The 19,595-nt window shown below is 42.5% G+C and overlaps 1 protein-coding gene across 3 annotated transcripts in view; it reads right to left on the reverse strand.

Moving 5' to 3' along the window:
- IQGAP2 (IQ motif containing GTPase activating protein 2) overlaps nt 1-19,595 on the reverse strand; it is a 125,836-nt gene that overhangs the window by 60,689 nt on the left and 45,552 nt on the right. For all 3 annotated transcript variants that reach the window (XM_085321998.1, XM_085321997.1, XM_085321996.1), the window contains exons 3-4: nt 2,358-2,514; nt 625-702 (exon numbers count right to left, since the gene is read on the reverse strand). In XM_085321998.1, coding sequence (XP_085178124.1) covers nt 625-702; nt 2,358-2,514 — 235 coding nt within the window. The remainder of the gene's footprint in view (nt 1-624; nt 703-2,357; nt 2,515-19,595) is intronic.

The raw sequence follows: 19,595 nt of genomic DNA on the forward strand, positions 1-19,595 counted from the left end.
GCATCCAAAAAAAGACTCACTGGTGCCCAGAAACAGGAGCAGAAGGGGAACATGACAAGTGGAGACCGACAAGAAGGAAGATAAACATGAAAGGTGCCCCAGGAAAGCAGCTGCAGGAACAGGACCAGCACAGCCACGCACACACACTGGAGGGTGCAAGGACAGTCTAGAAACAGGGCAGAGGCAAGAGAAAACTAGGACACACGTGAAGAAGAAAAGGCAGCAAGAACACGACAAGAGGTAGTAACTTAAAGGAAGTACGATCGAGTTTTCCTTTCAAACCACACTCCGCTCAGGCCCCTGCTGAGAGGCTGTGCTAGCAGTAAGAGGTAGTTAAGACACTGCCAGCTTTTCCATTTGATTTCCCAGGACAGCAGTAGCCTGAGCACCTCCACCCACAGCACTCATCTTCCACAGCAGCCTCCGCTCAGGCGCACAGAGAGCAAAAGCATATAACTGACGTTACCACCACTTTCAGCACTGCCTTCTGCTTAGATTCATTTCCTGAACTAGCCTTTCCAGCAGAGTTACTGTAAGCAACTGCTTATATTCAAGCGAACTAAAGGAAATCTCACCGAGTCTGCACCTTGAGTCATTTTGGTTTTTTATCATTTAAATGCTTACCTTAGGTAGACCAATGGACTCCATTGCTCTCAACCACTGCACAGTATTGTCGGTGTGTCGAAAATGAAGGCCCGATCTCTGTTGGAAGCACAGAAGGAAAAGACAGGTGAAGAATAATGCAAAGTAAATTCACTTATTGATCCTCCTGTCGCTTCCCAATTTTAATACTCTGAAGGAGAGTTCAGGGAATTTTCCCTCCCTTGACCTGAAGACCAAACCAAACCATCACCACTACAGTCCTGTTAGTAACGAAGCGTAACAACAGCCACRTGTTGTCTCTTTCTTATACCACTTAAGCCAGGTTTGTATACTTGAAGATGCACTGTGACTTAGGGAACAATTTGTTCTCTCTTCAGTAGTGTTCAGGAGTAAAGATTTGCTGTCAAACACCAGGGACACCTGGGAAAGGACACCTTGATACCAGGGACCACTATTCCTCCAAAACATGGAATTGGTAATGCCCCTTAGTGCTACCATTAAAGTGCATAGATAACAAGCTCTTAGCCACAGCTCGCGTCCAGAATGACACAGAATTCAGCTCCTGTGGGGAATTTTTTTTGTTGTATTCACGGTGCGAGRAGGCTTGCTTTTCTCTACCTGTGATTCCTGACATAAGGCTGCCAGTCCCTTATCTTCTACAACACAATCAATGCCTGGACAAAGTAATGAGTGGACAACCACCATGYGAATCTAGGAATGTCCCGTGGAAAAAGTTCTCATCAGACCTCCTTGACCAAAGCTAAAAGACGAAAGAATCTCAGAACTTCCAAAGCCATATTTAAAGGAATTTCAAGTTGCACTTTTGGGGTGGTGGGGTGATATTTTTACCCACTCAAGCTATACATACCTCTAGCCCAAAAAGGGTGAAGTAACAAAGCATCCCTCCCCCACTTATTTACCAAATGCTGAATATAGGAGTCAGTATCTGCCCTCTCCAACAGCCAATAAAGGCAGCAGTCAAAGAGCAAAGTAGGAAAGTGCTTCTGTTTTAAGAACCAGGAGAAAGGGGGAAAGAAGCCTGAGTTCCAGATTTGGAGATTTTCAAGAGAAATATTTACTTGTAAGCATGATTCTTACCTTAAGTAAAGGCTCCATTAACCATATGGGTACTAGACAAATCTTGTTTCCAATCTCTCAAATAGCAGCCAATAATTACTACGCAACAGTTATATAGTTACACATTTCTCAAATTTTTCTCCTCTGCAGATTGAAATAATGCACCATACATGCACATGTATGTATGTATTACGGAGGATCATGGAGTTAATGAACAGCTTGCACATGTAGCAAGCTAAATGTGATTACTGGCAGCCTGATTTTTTTTCTTCTCAGTGATAAATTGGATAACAGAAACATACAGATCTAATGAAGTAAATGTCCTCTAATTCAAGATGAGGAAAATTAAAARTAGTTACCAAGTTTAATTACTGAAGTACCTTTGGCTTCAATTGGTAGTGAGGAATAATTGTGTAAATAGTAACCTTCATGTTCTCCCTAGAGCCAGAAGTACAGTTTGTTCAGCTTCAAAAATATTAACTGGAATTAACACAGTTTTTCTAAGTATAAAATATTTCTAGCTTATCATACTGGCTTCACAGTGCTACATGCCTTCCATCTCATAACGACAGGCTTACAGAAAAGGTTAACCAACAACACATGGGTATCTTTAAGAGGTAGAAGAGAAAGATTAAAATATTTTGTCTCTCTGGTGAGAAAACTGAAAAGGTTATTACCTTATAACGTGCCTGCTCCACATCATAGATTTTCTTGTCTGACACCACATTAGGGGCAAAGAATTTTGCTAGCTTGGCAAGGTAAACACCGTTTCTTAACCCTTCTTCCAGCTCAGTAGTAGGGGGCAGTTCTTCATCCAGGCAGACCTCCATCCATCTACAAATGCATTGTTTGACAAACATTTTGTTATTTTTAATTTTAGCTATATATTAGAACTGACATCTTTCCCCACACCCACCATGCATATGAAAAAAAAAAAGCTACCACAAAATAATCAAAATTAGTAAGAAAAGAGAGTACAAGTTAAGAAAACTCTCATGGCAGAMCAAAATGACTAAAGAATCATATCTGCACTTAGTGGCCCTTTGRTAACCAGTACACAGAGCTCTTTGAAGCATACGTGAAATAAATTGGACACCTTAGGAGGCATTTTCACACTGTTGCCTGAAAACTCTCAGATCTTTTGAACAGCACTGGGTTTTTAAAACAGAGTAATTTAAGCTGAAATGAGAACAAAACCAGGAACCATTTTGGATGTCCAAAAACAAAASAAAAAACGATAACGCCTCTGCCTAAACCCCAGAGCGCCGGGGCACACCCCAACCAGCAGCCGCAGTAGCAGTGAGGCTCTCGGTCCGCAGCGGTAGCGCAGCTCTCCTCCTTCCCCCACGGCACGTGGCAGTGCACCAGTTCCACCAGTGATTATACCAGTGACATGTGCAGTGCCATAACTGAGGGAGGAGCARAGCTTTTTCTGTTTGAACAACCCAACGCACGTTATGCACTTCAGGGCCGTCTAAGAACGACTTGGCTGAAGCAGGTTCCCTCTGCTCACCAGCRGCAATAGCTTCATGTCGGACAGTGACTAGATCCTTCTTGAAGGTGATGTGCTACTTCCATTTTGTGCAATTCAGTGTTAATCAAGATATGAGATAGAAAAYAATAATACATAACCTTTTCATAAGGCCAGTAAAAGACATAAAACGTTGTTCTAGGTTACCCAGTATTTTATACTGAGCAGTCAAAAGAAACTGCTATGAAAGTAGCCCTGAAAGATCAGCACCCTAATCACTGGAACAGATGTTCCTTGCATTGGTGGTCCAAAAAAGCCTTGCAATATTGTTTTCATTTCTAGCTGCTAGAGCACATAAGAGCTGTAAATTTAGTGCATTAATACTTTTTTTTTCTTCGCACTTAGGCAATTTCTGTTGTTGTTAAGAGGATATTGATATCATTACAAACGAACAAGAACGAAGCTGAAGACACTCGTTTGCTTTACGTAGCGTCGTTAGGGCAGACTCGCTGTGCGCGGTGCGAGACCGCGTCACGGATCCAGGATCACCTCCAGAGGGGCGAGCTGGGAAGCCAGCACGCTGGGACCCAAGTTGAACGCGAGCCAGTGTTTCCTCGCGACGGAGGAGGAGAAGGTCRCTGCATCGTTTTGTTTCGTGTTAGAACTCGAGACAAATGACCTATTCCATTACACTCTTGGATTCGTTACAGGACATATGAAAGTTGTTTCACTGAAGCACAGACTACCCAAACAGCTCTTCAGGAAACCACTAGCCATAAATCTTGGACAATATCACACAAAGCTGCATGGAAATGAGTGTCATTAGGAGAACTGTAGTTTGCAGTGTAAAAGCTGTTTCAGTGAAATGAATGATTTCAGTGACACGTTTCTTTGCTCTGTCCCGCACTGCGTATGTATGCTTTATGGGTGCATGCCTGGGACACAGTCATCTTTATTAATGATATTTTATAGACTGAATAAATATATACACTAAAACAAAACATCATAGCATTTGTCTTCTGTAAAATATGATGTAAAGAAGAAAAAACCCAAAGAATGTTTACTCTAGTTTGTAGCAAATCTGGGCTTTGCCTGAGCCAACTACTTATTTTTATGGAATTTATTTCCTAAAGTTTGTCTTCTAGAAGAGTTGTACAGAGAGCAGAAAGAGCTTGCTGAGTAATGAATGAGAGGTATTCACCAAGAGCTCGGTTGGACCTTGCTGACAGAGGAGTCATCTCCAGTGAGACGAACCGCATGCTTCCTCCGCAGTGTTCAGCACATCACGCTAGATCCTTTACCCTCCCCAACCAGCTTCCTTGTGAAGACATTTTTAGCATCTTTCGTCCAGGGAATCAAAAAAAAGATTACGTAGGAACTTTCTTTGAAGCTACACACGCACACACACAAAAAGCTTTTCTCCCCTCTAGGGCAGCAATTTGCTACTTAAGAGCAACTTCTCCCTGTCTTAGCTCTCAGGTCCAAAACCAGCTGTTGGGGGATCTTCTCCYGAAACCTGGCCCAGCCTTGCTATTTGCCGCTCCGCTCCACCACAAGCGGCTCTTCCTTGTGCCCCCTTTCCCAGTACAGCTGCAGGTCACCAGCAGAAAAACCTGCACATGTAAGCAGAAGCCCACGTATTAAGAGTTAGCGGCCTTACGGCTCAACGTGAGTTAGGAAAGCCTTGCTAAGCGCTAGGATGGAAGGTTAACGAGAACCAAGGCAGAAGACTAGAGAGGTTGAGACATCTCCACGGACAAAAAGTCAGCCTTCAGAGTGGGTCTAAGTTACAGGTTATATAACCCTCCAGAATTCCCGCTCCTATGGCACTATTTATAGCCTGCCACTGCTGAGAGATGGAGGAAACGACGCGTTTGGGTTTTACAAGCRGGCCCAGGCTAACCCAAGCTGCCCCGGCCCCCACAGAGCTCCCTCGAAGCTGCTGACCTAGCCTGAAAAAAATCTCTCCCCCTGCTTCTGCAGAACTCCTGTTTTTCAACAACAAAACAACTGTTTGGGATTTGCTTGCTGCATAGTGACGAGCCCATAAAATATCCAAATCCATCCTGTTCTGGGGAGCGAGACTGCCCTCAGCTATTGCGTGGGTAGAGGGAAAACACAGGAGCAAACAGGAAACTGCACCAGAGAGAAAAAAAAAACGAAAAAGAAAAAAGGCCATCTAACCATACAAGGAGCAGCCCCCTTCAGGAAAGGAAGGCTAGTGACTCAGGGGAAGTGAAAGTTAAGTGGGGAAAGGTAAGGGGAGCAGATCTGGAAGATGATACAAATTTTTACATTTGCAGCTAAAATCTACAGATAATACTTCATCTAGAAAAAAAAAAAAAAAAAACACAGGATGAGACCAGCCTGCAATGAGCCAGCTATAACTTAAGCTTTTGAGAATCAGGCTTCAGAAAAAGGAGACAGCTATGTATTACAGGTAGCACATTTTTGATCAATGTCAGGAAGGTGCAGCAAGAAAGGATTTGCTCTGTTTTACACGTATTTCAGAAGAAAAGCCTTAAAATTCACACAAAATCCTGCAAATAYACAGATAAATCTAGAAGTTTTAGTTATACATACAGCCGCTCAACTCCGTTACTTTCTCTAGTATCTGTCAAGAGATCTGCAGCATTTTTTTTCTCCAATTCTTGCAATTATAATAGGTTTTGTCCTGTTTGCACTGATTCAATGAAAAGGGATTTGTGGTTCTAAGCAAAAAAAAAACATTACTTGTAAGGTTGCAAGGTTCTGCTTTTTAAGAGGTAATTCAGTAAGTTGATGAAAGTGATTATGTGATATGCTGCCTACAGCAGCAGACTGGACTAAAAAAAAGAAAAATCCAGAAATCCCTTCTACTTCTGTTTCTCTAAATGAAACAGGGGATATCCACCTGACAGTAAGGATTTATGGGTATCTTTGGAGCACTTTATTTTTCTTTGGAGGGAAAAGCAGCGTTGTCTTTGGCTCGCCACTGTTTTTCCCGAGCACATAGTACTGCAGCCTCAGCAGTAGATTTTGATGACTGTTGCATGAACTGTTCCCCACAAAACCTAGTTAATGCCATGGCTATGCAAGACTTAGGGCCTATAACTCAATGTTGGACAGTATGTTTTTTCTTCAGTATGAAACTTTTGCAATAAGACTATCATAACTATCAAACACACATCCTCATATCTATCATTTCTTTTTTCTGGCAATTCAATCTTATAACTAATATTGTGGTTTTAACAATCTTAATGTGCTGACAGGTGTATGCCATAAAAAGTAGCTGCAGGGTGAACAGGATGTTTATCTTGGTCACTACTTTGACTACAACAGCCAAACCCAAACTAATCTGTATTTAAAGCATCTTTCTTTTCTCAAAGCTCATGGCAGAAGATGAAATATTGCCTTTTCTGTTTTCTATTTTAAAGCAAGAAAGCAGAACAGAGAGGAAAGAAAGGAGTTTACAAATGACACTCTCAGCCCTGTGTGCTAGAAAAAGGGCTGAAATGAAATAAAAACAGTGTCAGCCCCAGAGTTTAGATACTTGCCCTGGTCCAGGGATCAGGACAGCCCAGATTCAAGCCTATGTGATCCCAGGAGGAGGGGGGAAAAGGGAACCTCAGGAGGCAGACTGAAACATGCAACAGCCCTGACGCRCTAGGCAGCATCAGCAAAAGCTTGCTTCCATTAAAACAATTCTGTAAAGCTACCCACGTGAATTTTAGTCTTGTCAGTTGAGTTTGAAGAAGTGTAAACAGATGCTTTCCTGAAAAGAGACACTTGGGATCATAAATGCACCAGAAAGTAAAGCTAATTAGCTTTTATTTTCAGAATGCTGCAGTACTTGTCAGCACAAATAAGGGAATTTTGCCTTAAAACAAAAAAAGAACAAGATGAGACCTAGTAAGTGGAAATAAATCTCCAAAACTTCAATTTCCAATACCGAGCATTGGAGAGCCAGGCAGGAGAAAGCACTGAAGTACAGTTTCCATTTGCACTGCTCAGTTCTGTTTTTATTCTTGGCAATATGGGGCAGACAGAAGTTCAGCAGCGAGTTTCTGGCAAGATAACAATGATCACTTCTGTGCCAGACCTATGAGCAATAAACAGCGTACTGCTCACCAGGAGATTCCAGTTTCCAGATTTGATCGTACAAAACAGCAGCAGTATAATGAGATCAGCCTTGCACTTTAAAAGCAGGAGAAAATTGAATCTCAATCAAGACAAGGGTCAAGGGAACTGGAAGCACCAATACTGCACCATGAATTTAACCAGCTCTGAAGCTGTCATTAGCTGTCTGTGTGGTCAGCAAAACACATTGCTGGCTACAGGACTAGAAACATTTGAGCTAACATTCAGAGAGGGGAGCCAATACATTGCATAYCCATCCAAAGCCCGCTGCGTTTGGCACATACTGCATATTGTGGCAGGATTTATATGTGCATTGCCCTGCCCTTTTGAATTTGTGCAGGACAGATCCAAAGACATTAGGTTTTTGTCTCCTGGGAAGCAGACCTCTGGAGAAGCAAGGCAAGACTCCAGAGTCAAAACTCAAAGCACGAGATGGTGCTATGAAAAAGGCATAGTAAAAACAATGTAAAGATAATTTACTGCCCGGTTACTACTTCCCCGGCTCTCAACCACAGCCTTTCCAGTYTCTCTAATGATACCAGCGTGCACACACCCTGTGGAGCAGTGAAACAGACTTCTGACCTAGAGAGTAATCTATAGAGATCACATTTCAAACAGAGGATAAAAAAATCTTAATAGAAAAAACAAAAACAACAGCAATCAACAGAGTCTCAAAGCAAAATGTTAGAATCTAACTGCAAATGCCTGTGAAGTTACAGGATGTTGTTTTAATCAAAGTTTTTATTTAAGGTATTTCAAATAAAAATATACAATAGTTTAAAACAGGAGAACTGGCCTTTTCATGTTCCAGATGACTATGTCTCTARTTTCCGAAACTAAAGATTTGCTAAGAAATCTCAGCTTTCAACTCTTCACTTGCTTTTTTCTTTTTAGGGCTAAAAAACAAAGATTTTTCACCATCTCTGAAAGGTTTAAAAAGGAAGATGATARCAACAGAATGGAGCTAGCAGTATTGCTTAGCTGACCACGGGTGAAGGTGGTGTTGGTTTGTTAATGAAGAAAGAACGTATTTTACCTTTGGAATTTGTTCTCATTAGACTACAAGCTTTAGCATAATACAGCTACTGAACCAGAAATCTTAGGAAAAGTTTGTTTCACAAACAGCCTCACGTTGTTTGCAGAACAAACGCACACAAAACTTCCAGCCGTTCAGTGAAAACAGACAATTTGGCTGCCTTCACAGCAAGACTTCTAGCAAATACCTGCACAGACTCTCAGGCCCCACTTCGAGGGCRTGCAGAGCAGTGACGGAGCAGGCAGCTCAGAGCTGCTTTCTTCAGGCTTCTTTTCACACTCTCTGGTGCATTCAGCCCCAAATCTTGGTTACAGTTGGGAGCCTTGGCTCAGCTTAGAGCTATAGCTCTTGTGCTGACAACTTACTCCTGGAGCCAGACACCCTGGAAACAGGATCTCCTACATTTGAGGCTATAATTTCATACTCCAGTGACAGCCTCCCCTGAATCTGAAAGCTTAACCATATACTTTATGGTTAATACTTTATCTGAAAGCAGTCAACATTTTGTGATAATGGGTTGCTTCAGCAGTGTGGGAAAAGATGACTTGATGCAGGTCATTCCAGTCACAACCGCTTACACGCAAATAGCAYGAAAAGAGCAGCAAGGAGGACATCATGACTTACTCGGCTACACAAGATCTCAGAACTTCAGTTGGGAATGAAAATTGARTACCAAGTCATTTAGTAACAGATATTTGTTATTAACTAGTAGCATTATAATTTATTACCCTTCCAGACGTTAGTTCAAAGCTGCACATCTATCTAGGTCTCCAGCTAGTGTAAGATTTAACAGTATCTTGACTTATTTTCATGATCAAGTCTTATAAATGTTAGAGAGGATTCTTTGACCTCCAGTAAAACCTACACTAGCAATTGAAAGCAATGAAACACTTAATGTATGGATCCTTCATACACAAGTATTAAAATATTGTGGATCTTTATGGATCTTTGTGTTTTATTGTAATGTGAGTTGTGCACACCTGTGTGAAGGTAGTTGCAACATTCATCTCCCTGATCAAAGCACTCCTGATGAACTTCACATTCAATTTACCTGAGTAGAAGCRAGAAGCAATGACTCGCCCCTCTGTACAGCACACAAATAGCAATAAATCATTTCAGCAACATTTTTCCACACCAGATTTCTGCTGCCATGGAAACACTGCCATATTTACAAAATAATCTTGAAGGTGTTATAAAAGTCTGGTTCACAAGATGGCAGTACAGATACTATTAGCTATTTTAATCTGTTTTAGTCCACTGGTCCCCTATGTGGGTTAATCAGCGATTAGAGTCCGCAAGGCAACCTGCTGCTCCGGAAAGGTGCCGGGGAGCCTGGGGAGCGCCGGCACAGCCCCGTGGCTCCGCAGCCGCCGCTCACCCTGGTTACTCAGCAGTTCTCCCGTAAAAAAGACCATCCACCGAGGAGACAACATCCCGTATGCCACAGCAACACGCGCGCCTGCATTTCCTCGCAGCCCCCAGCATCTGCAATCAGGACAGGCCGTTTTGCTGCCTTTTCCGTTTGCAGCGACGTTAAGATTTAGCGCTGCGTATCAACCACAAACTCCACAACTGTGCTGTGAGATGACGCGCTGAACGGGGCCGGGGCTGACGAAGCCCGAGGTGATGGTCACGAGGAGGGCTCGTCTCCTCGCCCCGCTCTCGGCCGGGCTCCGCGAAGGAAGGGAGCTCGGTCGAGCCTGGCAGGAGAGGGGAAGGGGTCCCGGGAGGGCAGCTCGCTCTGCTGGAGGAGGCTGGACAGCCACAGCRACTATTTCTCCGTAAGAAATGTCACCTCACACTTGAGAGAAAGGACCGTACTCAACAAATTACCTGACCAAAGAACATGGAAATAAAAGATAGCTATATTAAGCTGGTGTTCAAAAACCTTGAGAAAACAAAATATCTGAGGGAAAATACAGGTTGAAATACCCTATTTAACACTAAAAATTGAATTTCCTTTTGGAGGAAAACGGAGAGACTGATGAGACCGGTCAGTCATCTCCTAAGGACCTTGCAAACTGTGTGTAATTAAGTTCCCGTAGCTCAGATTCACGTGTATCACATGGATTCAGAGTTCAGATCAGTGTCAAAAGTAGGCTCTGCAACAGGCAGCAGAGGCTGCAGCAGCAGACGCACAAGTCCTTCCTGCACTGGTTGCTCAGTGGCCCCTGGAAAGCCTTATTTAAGACAGATGACAAATCCGAATCATTTAAATGAAATGTAGGTAGTACCTCTCCATAGCAAGTCCCACATAAAAACACAAAGGGTCTCCCCCAACCCTACAAATCAAAGTGATGTTTTTATCTTAAATGGAGGGAAGTGCGATTCAGCATATGACCATAGCTATAGTTAATTTTTTGTCAGTTTATATAGACGCTGATATGATAGATGTTTTTATTGCTGTGGCTTTTTTTTTTTTTTTTTTTTTTTGGCAAAAAAAGACATTTCCCTGAACACACAAGCTTTGGTGAACCAAACAGAACACCTGCGCTCAGCGACGCCAGGAGCGCAGTTTAGACTTGCACATCACGCTGCCTTGCTATTTGCTACCGTAGCTTGGTTTTCTCTGCCCACTGTGATGTCTGTGACTGCAATATAGTAATACACTTCATGGCATTCCCCCTCCACCCCCCATCCCAGCATTTAGTAGTTCAGATTGACCAGTTTAAAGGTTTCTGGTCCAAAACAATTCAATAATCACTCAAGCAGCCATCTTGAGTGGTGGTATAACTGTGTTTTGATTTGTAGCAAAGAAGTGCCCTTTTAATAAGCCACTAAAAGGTTACAGTAGAGCAACTAATAACAGCCTGTATATAATCATTCACTCCATAGCCCTGATAATCCTAAGCCACAGCTAGCCTTTGCCCAAAGCCTGTGCCCCACCAGGGCAGTAAGCAATCAGTATCAGAATCCACAGAAAATGGGGTTTTAGAGGCTACAACGTGCCCTACACAACAGTGACACTGGTGAAGGCTACTGTGCAAGCTAAACCAAACCTGCCAGCCAGGACACCGGTGCCTTTTGCTCACCTCCCCAGCACATTGCCAMACATGTGGCTTTCAGCCCTACCTGCCCTTGGAAAAGGGCTGAAGAAACACCAAAGTGACCCTTGGCTTTACACTGCGATCCAACATTTGTGCGCTTGCCCGTTAGCACTGCACGAGCCTTCCACGTGCGCATTGGTCCTTAGCGYCCAGAGGGATGTGCCATTACCTTTCTTTGCAGAGTAGAAACCAGATTACGCACTCATTTGCATARCAAACTCTTTCCTAGGATAGAAAAGCAGACTGGAGACATGCTGCCGAAGTGGCTTCAGCAGGTAAACATCTGTGTTGTACAGGTGTTAAAACCAGGTCTGTAATTTGAGACCAGCAAGAGAAATCACAGCTCTACCTGCAAATCTGCATGCTTAAATGATGACTGATGCAGCTGGGCCAGCAGAAACCACGCCAGCCTGAAGATTGTATCCGAGGCCACGCACAAGATCAATRAGCAGAGCAAGAAACCAAACTCGAGCACAGGTAAGGCCCAAGGTGCTGTCCTGACTCCCTGACTAGTTCATTTCAAGTCCACTGAATTGAATTCAGGTATTTTTATGTTTTAAGGTCTACACCTGACAAAACGAAATGCTGTGTCTTCAAAGAAAAGCTATGAAAGCAATCAAGAGCACGTACGAAGGCAGGGAGCGCACAGAAAGTCTCCGAGAAGCACAGCTACCAGACAGGCAGCTGGGACTCTTAAAGAATAGGTGCAGGACAGCAGCCAAGTAAGAATTAAAAGACATGGGTGAGAAAACAAGATGTTAAAGTGAAAAGACTGAAACAGCCAGCTTGTGCAAGGCTGAACTGTTGTTAAAAGCATTTAGTGTTATGTAAACACCGCAAAAGGCAGTAGCAGGAGGGAGTTCTCAAAGTTGAAACCTYGTCTTATGTCAAAAGAAAGGGATGGCAGAGGAACAAGAGAGAACCCAATGCATTTGGGTGAGCAATTCCACGGCACAGCACCTGCAATTAACTTTTTTCATTTTTTTCCATGCTATTGCAAGTAATGCTCTCCTCAATCACTCCCATTTCTAACTGTTGGAAAAACAGCCAAAATGGCTTTGATGTATTCACCTACCTACTTAATAACATCTCTAAAATTTTGTGAAGCATACACATACCAATCAGGCCTACGGAAGATGAGAAAAACATAGGCAGCAGTATGACAGCCTTTAATAATCTATAAATAAATGGAAAAAGTAAATTCATAGTACAGATTAGAAACCAGGCATAAAGATTACAGTCATGTCTCTAATCAAAATGCATTTCTATGGATTGAGGAACTGCTGCTAATGTTGTTTTACACTGATGAAACTGAGCAGTCCTCCTATAACAGAGCAGTTGAGAGCTAGGTGTCCACGTAAAGCACCACGAATCGTGAAGATACTCCACATGAGACACCATTAACYGTGTCATAGTCACTTCGTAACTACTGAAGAAAAAAATCCATTATCAAAACAAAAAAAAAAAAATCACAATAGTGTCTGAAGCCTAATGTTTGTCATCAGACTATCAACTAAAAATTACTGCAGAAAACAGTCTTCCAGGATCATCTCATTGTTTCAATTTCAAAAACAGATAAACTGTTTTCTACAGTGATCTGAGGCAACTAGCAAGCACTGATTTATGTTAAGACCATTATTCAAAGTTTGTATACAATATAAAGATTCAAGCTCTTGGTGAAGACCCAAGTATAGTTTTGTCAGTGCAAGTTGAATTTTTACTGAGTTCATATGACTAAAAGCAACATAAAATACATAAAAATCTCAAACACGTCTTCCAGACAATACTTAAATAGCTAGGGAAAAGTATCACACCTTTCTTCATGAAAAAGCACATGAAAAACCTGAGTGTCAGAACAGCATGGCTCAGGTGCAGCCCCCCCTTGCAACAGCCTCTGTCAATGGGCAGAGGCAGCAACCGAGCAAGGTTTGAAAGCAAAACTGCAATTTAAAAACTAGGCTGGAAAAAAAAAAAAGAAACCTGACAATACTTGCCACAGCAAAAATTTAAGTGTCATTAACAGCATCTCATGCAGTCAACACCTAGTGTACTGCCTGGTGGCAGTGCTTCGGTTTAAKGACTTTGAGATCTCCTTTTCCAGCATTTGCGCACATGAGACAATCCTGTCTCCAAGCCCATACAATGCAATGCCCTTATCAATCCGAMCGATCATGAGGCGATAAAGATCTACCACCTACACCGCGATATTCAGGTTACCCAAGACGGCAAGAGAGGTTCCAGAAGTTCTTAAATCAGCCCAGAGCCTGCCAGCCTACAGACAAGATATTGCGCACTGGAAAGCGAGCGCTAGCCAGACACCACTCGACTGAGGGGCAACAGGTCTGTCCAAGTCTGGCTTATGGGCACATGATGTATAGTACTAGTGCAGAAAAAGAAAAAATCACTTACCCTGTCCAAAACACGGCACCGCTGCAACAGCCGCCAGCAAGGCAGAACAGCAGGCGGCTCRTAACCTGCCACATCCAACCAGCAACGCTGCGGGGAGGAGCTGCACGACCTGGCCACAGTGCTACGACCATTACCTATCATCTGGTTTGAACGTGGGTTTTGGCATAAATAGGACTGCCCAGCAGGACAGCAGATGCTATATGCATAGAAAGCCCTATAAAAAAAAAAAAGCTTCTAGACTATTAAAGACTATTGAAAGGACCTCAGTGGTTTTATACAAAATAACTAATTGGCAAATGTGAAAAAGCATTCATTTGTTTCCTTACTCATACATAGAAGAAATTTAAAGTTTGAAGAAAAGACTTAATAACAAGTTTTAGAAATCCTAAAGTATTTCAACCTATTTATGGAACATACTAACTTCAATAATCGTCCTTCCAGAAAGGAAAGTTTATTTGAACCCTTTGTGAACCTTCAGTTGCACAAATCTTAGAAAACAATTTGCACAGTAATTGCAATAAAATTCCCTGAAAGGCGAGAATTACAAAAAATTAAATGGAAACAAAGCTGGTTCAATCAATATAGTCTATGCTGTTTGGAGACAGATAAGGAAATACGTGTAGCTCCTCCCCCAAGATCTCCAACTGCTTTCAGACACAGGACTYGCTTAAAACCCTCTACATGGGGCAAAGGAAGTAGTGACATGAATTTGTTTTGAAATCACAAAAATGAAACAAGCCCAGGACTGACACCCAGGCATCCCGATTAGTCCCTTTCATTAGGGAACTCATTTTTAAGTTCGGAAATCTCCCTTCACTGTTGCCAGTAACAGGTTGCCGCACTACAASAAACACACGAGACCACCCTACAATTCCATATATTAAAAAATGACACATCGCTAGTATCTCAAGACTTGTGCAAGGTGCAGCTGCATTCACCGAACTGAAAATTGGCAGGACAAGAGAACAAATACTAGAATACCCGCCAGGATTGCTCCCGAGGTTTCCTTCATAGACACAAGTTGGTCCAGCGGGGGAGATGAAGGCAGAGGTGGGACAGGGGCTCCGGGGGGCGGCCCACGGCCAGGGCCGGGAACGAGAGCGCCGGAGGAGGGCGACCTGCCCGGCGTCCGCAGCGCGCGCCACCCGCACGCCAGCCCCGCCGGCTTCACCAGCTCTAGCGCTGACACCCACCACCTTCGTCGCTGGACGTTGCCTTCGCCTGGGAGTCGGAAGGCACGTCTCCCACGACGTCTGCACGCTTCTTGGATACCCGTGAGCAGCGCSTTTTACTCCGGCTCTCCACACGAAGAGGGTGCAACACAAAACACACCCATGTGCCTCTCCTCCTCCTCGGGAAAGTTAAAACGTATCTTCACATAGACTTAACGTTTCAGTTGCTGCTAGTTTTGAGCATAAAAGCCTTACRCTTGAAGACCATATTTCAGGAGCACACGCAGTCTTGCTGTGAAATAATAAAAAAAAGGTATGCCCAGTCAAGTTCCCTCTCCACAAACATGTATTTTTGCTGAGCAGAAGGTGCGAGTAATTTTTCCCACTGAACTGCAAAAAAAATTCTTGTAAAAAGTTTGTTCTGCTTAAAGCGGAAAAAGGGGACCGAGCACTGCCCTTTTGCTGTTACTGCTCTCTTACAGCAGAGAGACACGCTGAAACTTTGGAGTCTTCCAGTACCCGCTTCAAAGAGGAGACGTTCCCGGAGGCAGCCGCTCCCCGGCTGCCCGCCCCGCTGCTGGCTTCCCCAGCGCGCTGCAGTAAGGGGAGCTCCCCCAAAGCGAGWAAGGCACGTATCCGTCCGGTTGCAGAGTCCGACCTTACCCGAAAGCAAAATAACCGTCTTCCATAGCTTTAAGTYCTCAAGCAAACCAAAGCTTTTGCACAATCCACCCTTGTAATTTGCTTTCAACATATTTGCTAAAGTGCAGTAACTTCATCCTACAGTGTCAAATTCAAGCAGTCCTTTGGAGTTCAAAATCTGTGTTCAGAATATATCTACCTGCATCCTTCCCTGTTGCCCTCTAAGGAAACACAGATTAAGTCTGTGTTTATGCAAGTTAGCATGGGTAATACATAACAACATAAAGTCCTACTGAAAATGCAGTAATATGTTAAAAGCTGTTCGAAAAAACACAGTTCTACCATTATGGATGTGTCAGAACTTGCATCTCAAAGGAACTAAGAGGTGTTAATTCAAAAAAAAAAAAAAAAAGAGAGAGAGAGAGGAGGGAAAAAAAAGAAGCATTTTTCAATAATTTAAGGTGATTTAAACATCCAATATCTAGGTTTGGAAAATATATATACACACACACATGCACCCACACACTTGAGGAGTTTTGATGTCACTGTACGAGACGAGTGTCAGAGCTGCGGCAGCCAAGCAGAACAAGCATCTCTGCAAAGGGCACGCAAGAACTGAGAAAGCCTGAAGTTTTGTCTGCCAACATCTATAGAGTGACTCCTTCGGACTCTACCTCTGCAGGGCACTGCTGTGAGGGACAGACACTCTGCAAACACACTAAAGCAAAAGTTTAAGGTTGTGGAGAAAAAAGCGTACAGAAGATACAGAATATACAACCAACCCAGTGAGCCAAACAGGGACAGGAAATAAGCAGATGGGATGAATAGGATGTGCACAGCTTCTCCCTGAACGGGAAGTTCAATATACGCACTTGACTGCCACTGAAAATTGAAAATGAAGTATTTAATAATTACTGTTTTTCCACTAATACTCTTAAGCTTATGTTACTTTTCAGCAAATGTAAATGACGTTTACGCACAGTAACAGACAGTAGACACGGTTTGAAAAGAAACCCCAGACTCCTAAGCTTTTGTGTCCATCAGCAGCTTGCTGCAAGTACGTCGTCTCTTTTCTTCCTAGCTCTGCTGAAAACCAGCAGAATGTGCCCAGCATACACACAGCATAATGTCCCAACTCAAAGATATCCCCTCTCACTCAGACAAAGAGCTGGAAATTATTCTTTTCTAGATATCTGCACAAAAGTGCTTTTTGTGTTCAAGACTGCTGGCTAGGGGAAAAAGAGTGTTAGCACTTATCCTTCAGAAATAAGTTTTTCTTTCTTCTTTTCACTGATTGATTCCTTTGCAGTTACGTTAAACGAAAGATAAGCTGTTCTTCCCAATACGACTTTGGTGGCAGATGCAGTCTTTAGATATGAACAGCTTGTTAGGAAAACCCAGACTGAATTGTAGATTTATAAATATAGATGTTATTCTTGAATTATAGTACACTCCTTTCACATAGCTTGCTTTATGTAAACACTGCCTCCCTGCTGCATTCTGGCCTGCTTTGAAAAGATATTCTCYGGCACTGCAACACTAGCCTGCAAGTATACCACATCTTGTAATGAAATAGTTGCAGCTATGGGAGAGCCTAATATGCCAACCATACACAACAATAAATACAGTCAAGGAAAGTGAAACTGTGTACTAAGTACAGAGTGCTCTTACTTTTTCAGTAAGTTTGCATGCATAGCATTTTTGAACTATTTTCAGTATATACGTATTCTACTACTCCAAAAACACCAGCGGAAACACTGCTGGCAAAGATCAACTCCCAGTCTATCTCACATTAGTACTATGACCAATTAGAACTTCCTTACATGCAAATGTTAGCAACACTTTTAATAGGCCAACTGAACAGAAACTTTACATGCCTAAAATACATTTTGTTTTTTAATCAAAACAAAGGCATTTGCTTACTTATGGAGTGGCACCATAGAGTAATCACTATATAGCAGTAACCACACATCTGTCATTACTTTGAGGAACTTTATTAAAAAATGATGGTGGGCAAAACTCAAATACTGCCTTTATGTTGCCGGTTACCACCATTCAGCACTGGCCAAAATTCAAACCCTGTCAATTACCATTCCTTTTCGGGTATCTAGATGAAATAGCAGTACTATACATAGGAACAAAAAACTAATCTGTGAAGAATTGTAGTTCTTTGGTTTAAGTAGTCTTTTTTAGTCTTTCTCCTTGTTTCTCCAAGAATTAACCTACTTTTCCCCTAATTTACAGCAGTCAGCATTGCCTTCATTCTGCATTTTTCTAAAAGCTAAAGAAGTTCTTTACAGAACTTTCAACTAGATCTGTTGCTGCGTTATCCAGACTCTTGAAATAAATTTAAGGTTATTGTAGCAGCTTCCATGAGAAGTACATATTCCTGCAAGCACACACGTAAGATTACCCAATAGTCCTTTCAATTACCTGCTTTTGAATCCATAGATCTTTCACAGTCAAACTCCGGTCTAATAGTAGTAAAATTGTTTCAGCCCTGTTCAACACATGTGAATTAGCATTGCCAGGGCTTTTAGAGAGCAGACTATTCAAGTCAAGAGAAAGCAGTACTGTGCAACAGCAGSAGCTGATCTCATAGAAACTGCAGTACTTGAGGGCTGGTTTAATTTTCCTTGAATATTGTGGGATTTTCACCAATGGCTTTAGATACGAATGGTTTTATTATACTTCATTTTTATTACAAATAATTGTTTATTGACACTCAAATACATCTAGAAATATTAAAGTACTGTATGTACAGTATAGGACAAAGCTTGAAATATAAGCGACTTGGAAGAAGAGAGGAATGCATTGTATTCTGTTTTAGTCGGTCTATTTTGCAGAAATCTATGGGTTTTCACCTCATGGTCATATTTCTCTTTAGCAACGCATTTCTAACCTCTGAAGGGCAAYTATCTGCATCAGAATTAATAACATTTTATGTTCAATGCCCTTTAGTTACTGGCTAGTGGAAGGGTAATCTTTTCTTATGGTTCCAGTCAAATGAATATGCAAGGAAGTAGACTATGGGGAATCCTCTTCCAGAAGATAAAGGCAGTCAAACCTGACTGATCTAACTATGCTAGGTCCAAGATGTGAMCTGGGTTAGGGATAGTCAATGAGCAAAGATCTCTTTTAGAAAGAGGTTTAAGCTACAATAAATTGGAGTTAAACWTTATAGTTAACTTAGAGTCGAATATAGTCTTACAGAGAACATCTGTTTGCACTCTGGTTACAATGATCCGAAGCAGCAGAAGAGGCACACTCCTGCAGCAGGCGCAGCCAGCACTATCACAACAGCAAATGAAGTGCACAGGCTGAACATGTAAATTTACCTTGCTCAACACTATGCTTAAATACAGGTGGGTCAGTTCACAATCCAGTATTTATTCAATATTTAGTTTTTAAATGCAGAATACAGTGACAGATGAAGTGGTAAGAGACATGCTGCTAGAATCATTTGTCTTGGGGATACACTGCATACTGTATTCCCAGGCCAGGGTTAGACATGTGAAAGTTTGACARTTAGTAGCAAATTCCACATACCTTCCTGAGGCAGTAGAATTCAGGTTCATATGTCTGCCAGCGACAGGAGGTGAACAAAAGGAGAAGAAACAAATGGAATTCATAGCCTGTTCATTTTCCCAAACTTTGCCTGTTAGCCTGTCTTGCCTTTGCCATTTTTTAAAGAGTCATTTTGGAGTGAGGAGACTTTGGCTCCCGCCTCATTCAAGACAGTTTTGCAGTATCACACCTGCTGGTGCTGGGCAGACCAGGAGCCCTGGATAGTCTGTTTATCAGGGCTACAGAACATCCCGAGCTGTCTGGGAGAAGGAAAGACTAAGAAGGTGAGTTTCTCCTGGGGGCAAACCTTCCCTGGGGATCCTGCAGGCAGCACAGGGGCCTCAGGCAAGCAGCAGCTTTTGGGAACCCGTGGGAGGGGAAAGGGGAACACGACAAAACATCTCATTTCAGTATATTATTTTAGACATTTACATCTATGAAATTGTGTCATA

Source organism: Rhea americana, unplaced genomic scaffold (assembly GCF_003343005.1).
Source record: "Rhea americana isolate MKP2758 unplaced genomic scaffold, rheAme1 scaffold_74, whole genome shotgun sequence".
Lineage (NCBI taxonomy): Eukaryota > Metazoa > Chordata > Aves > Rheiformes > Rheidae > Rhea > Rhea americana.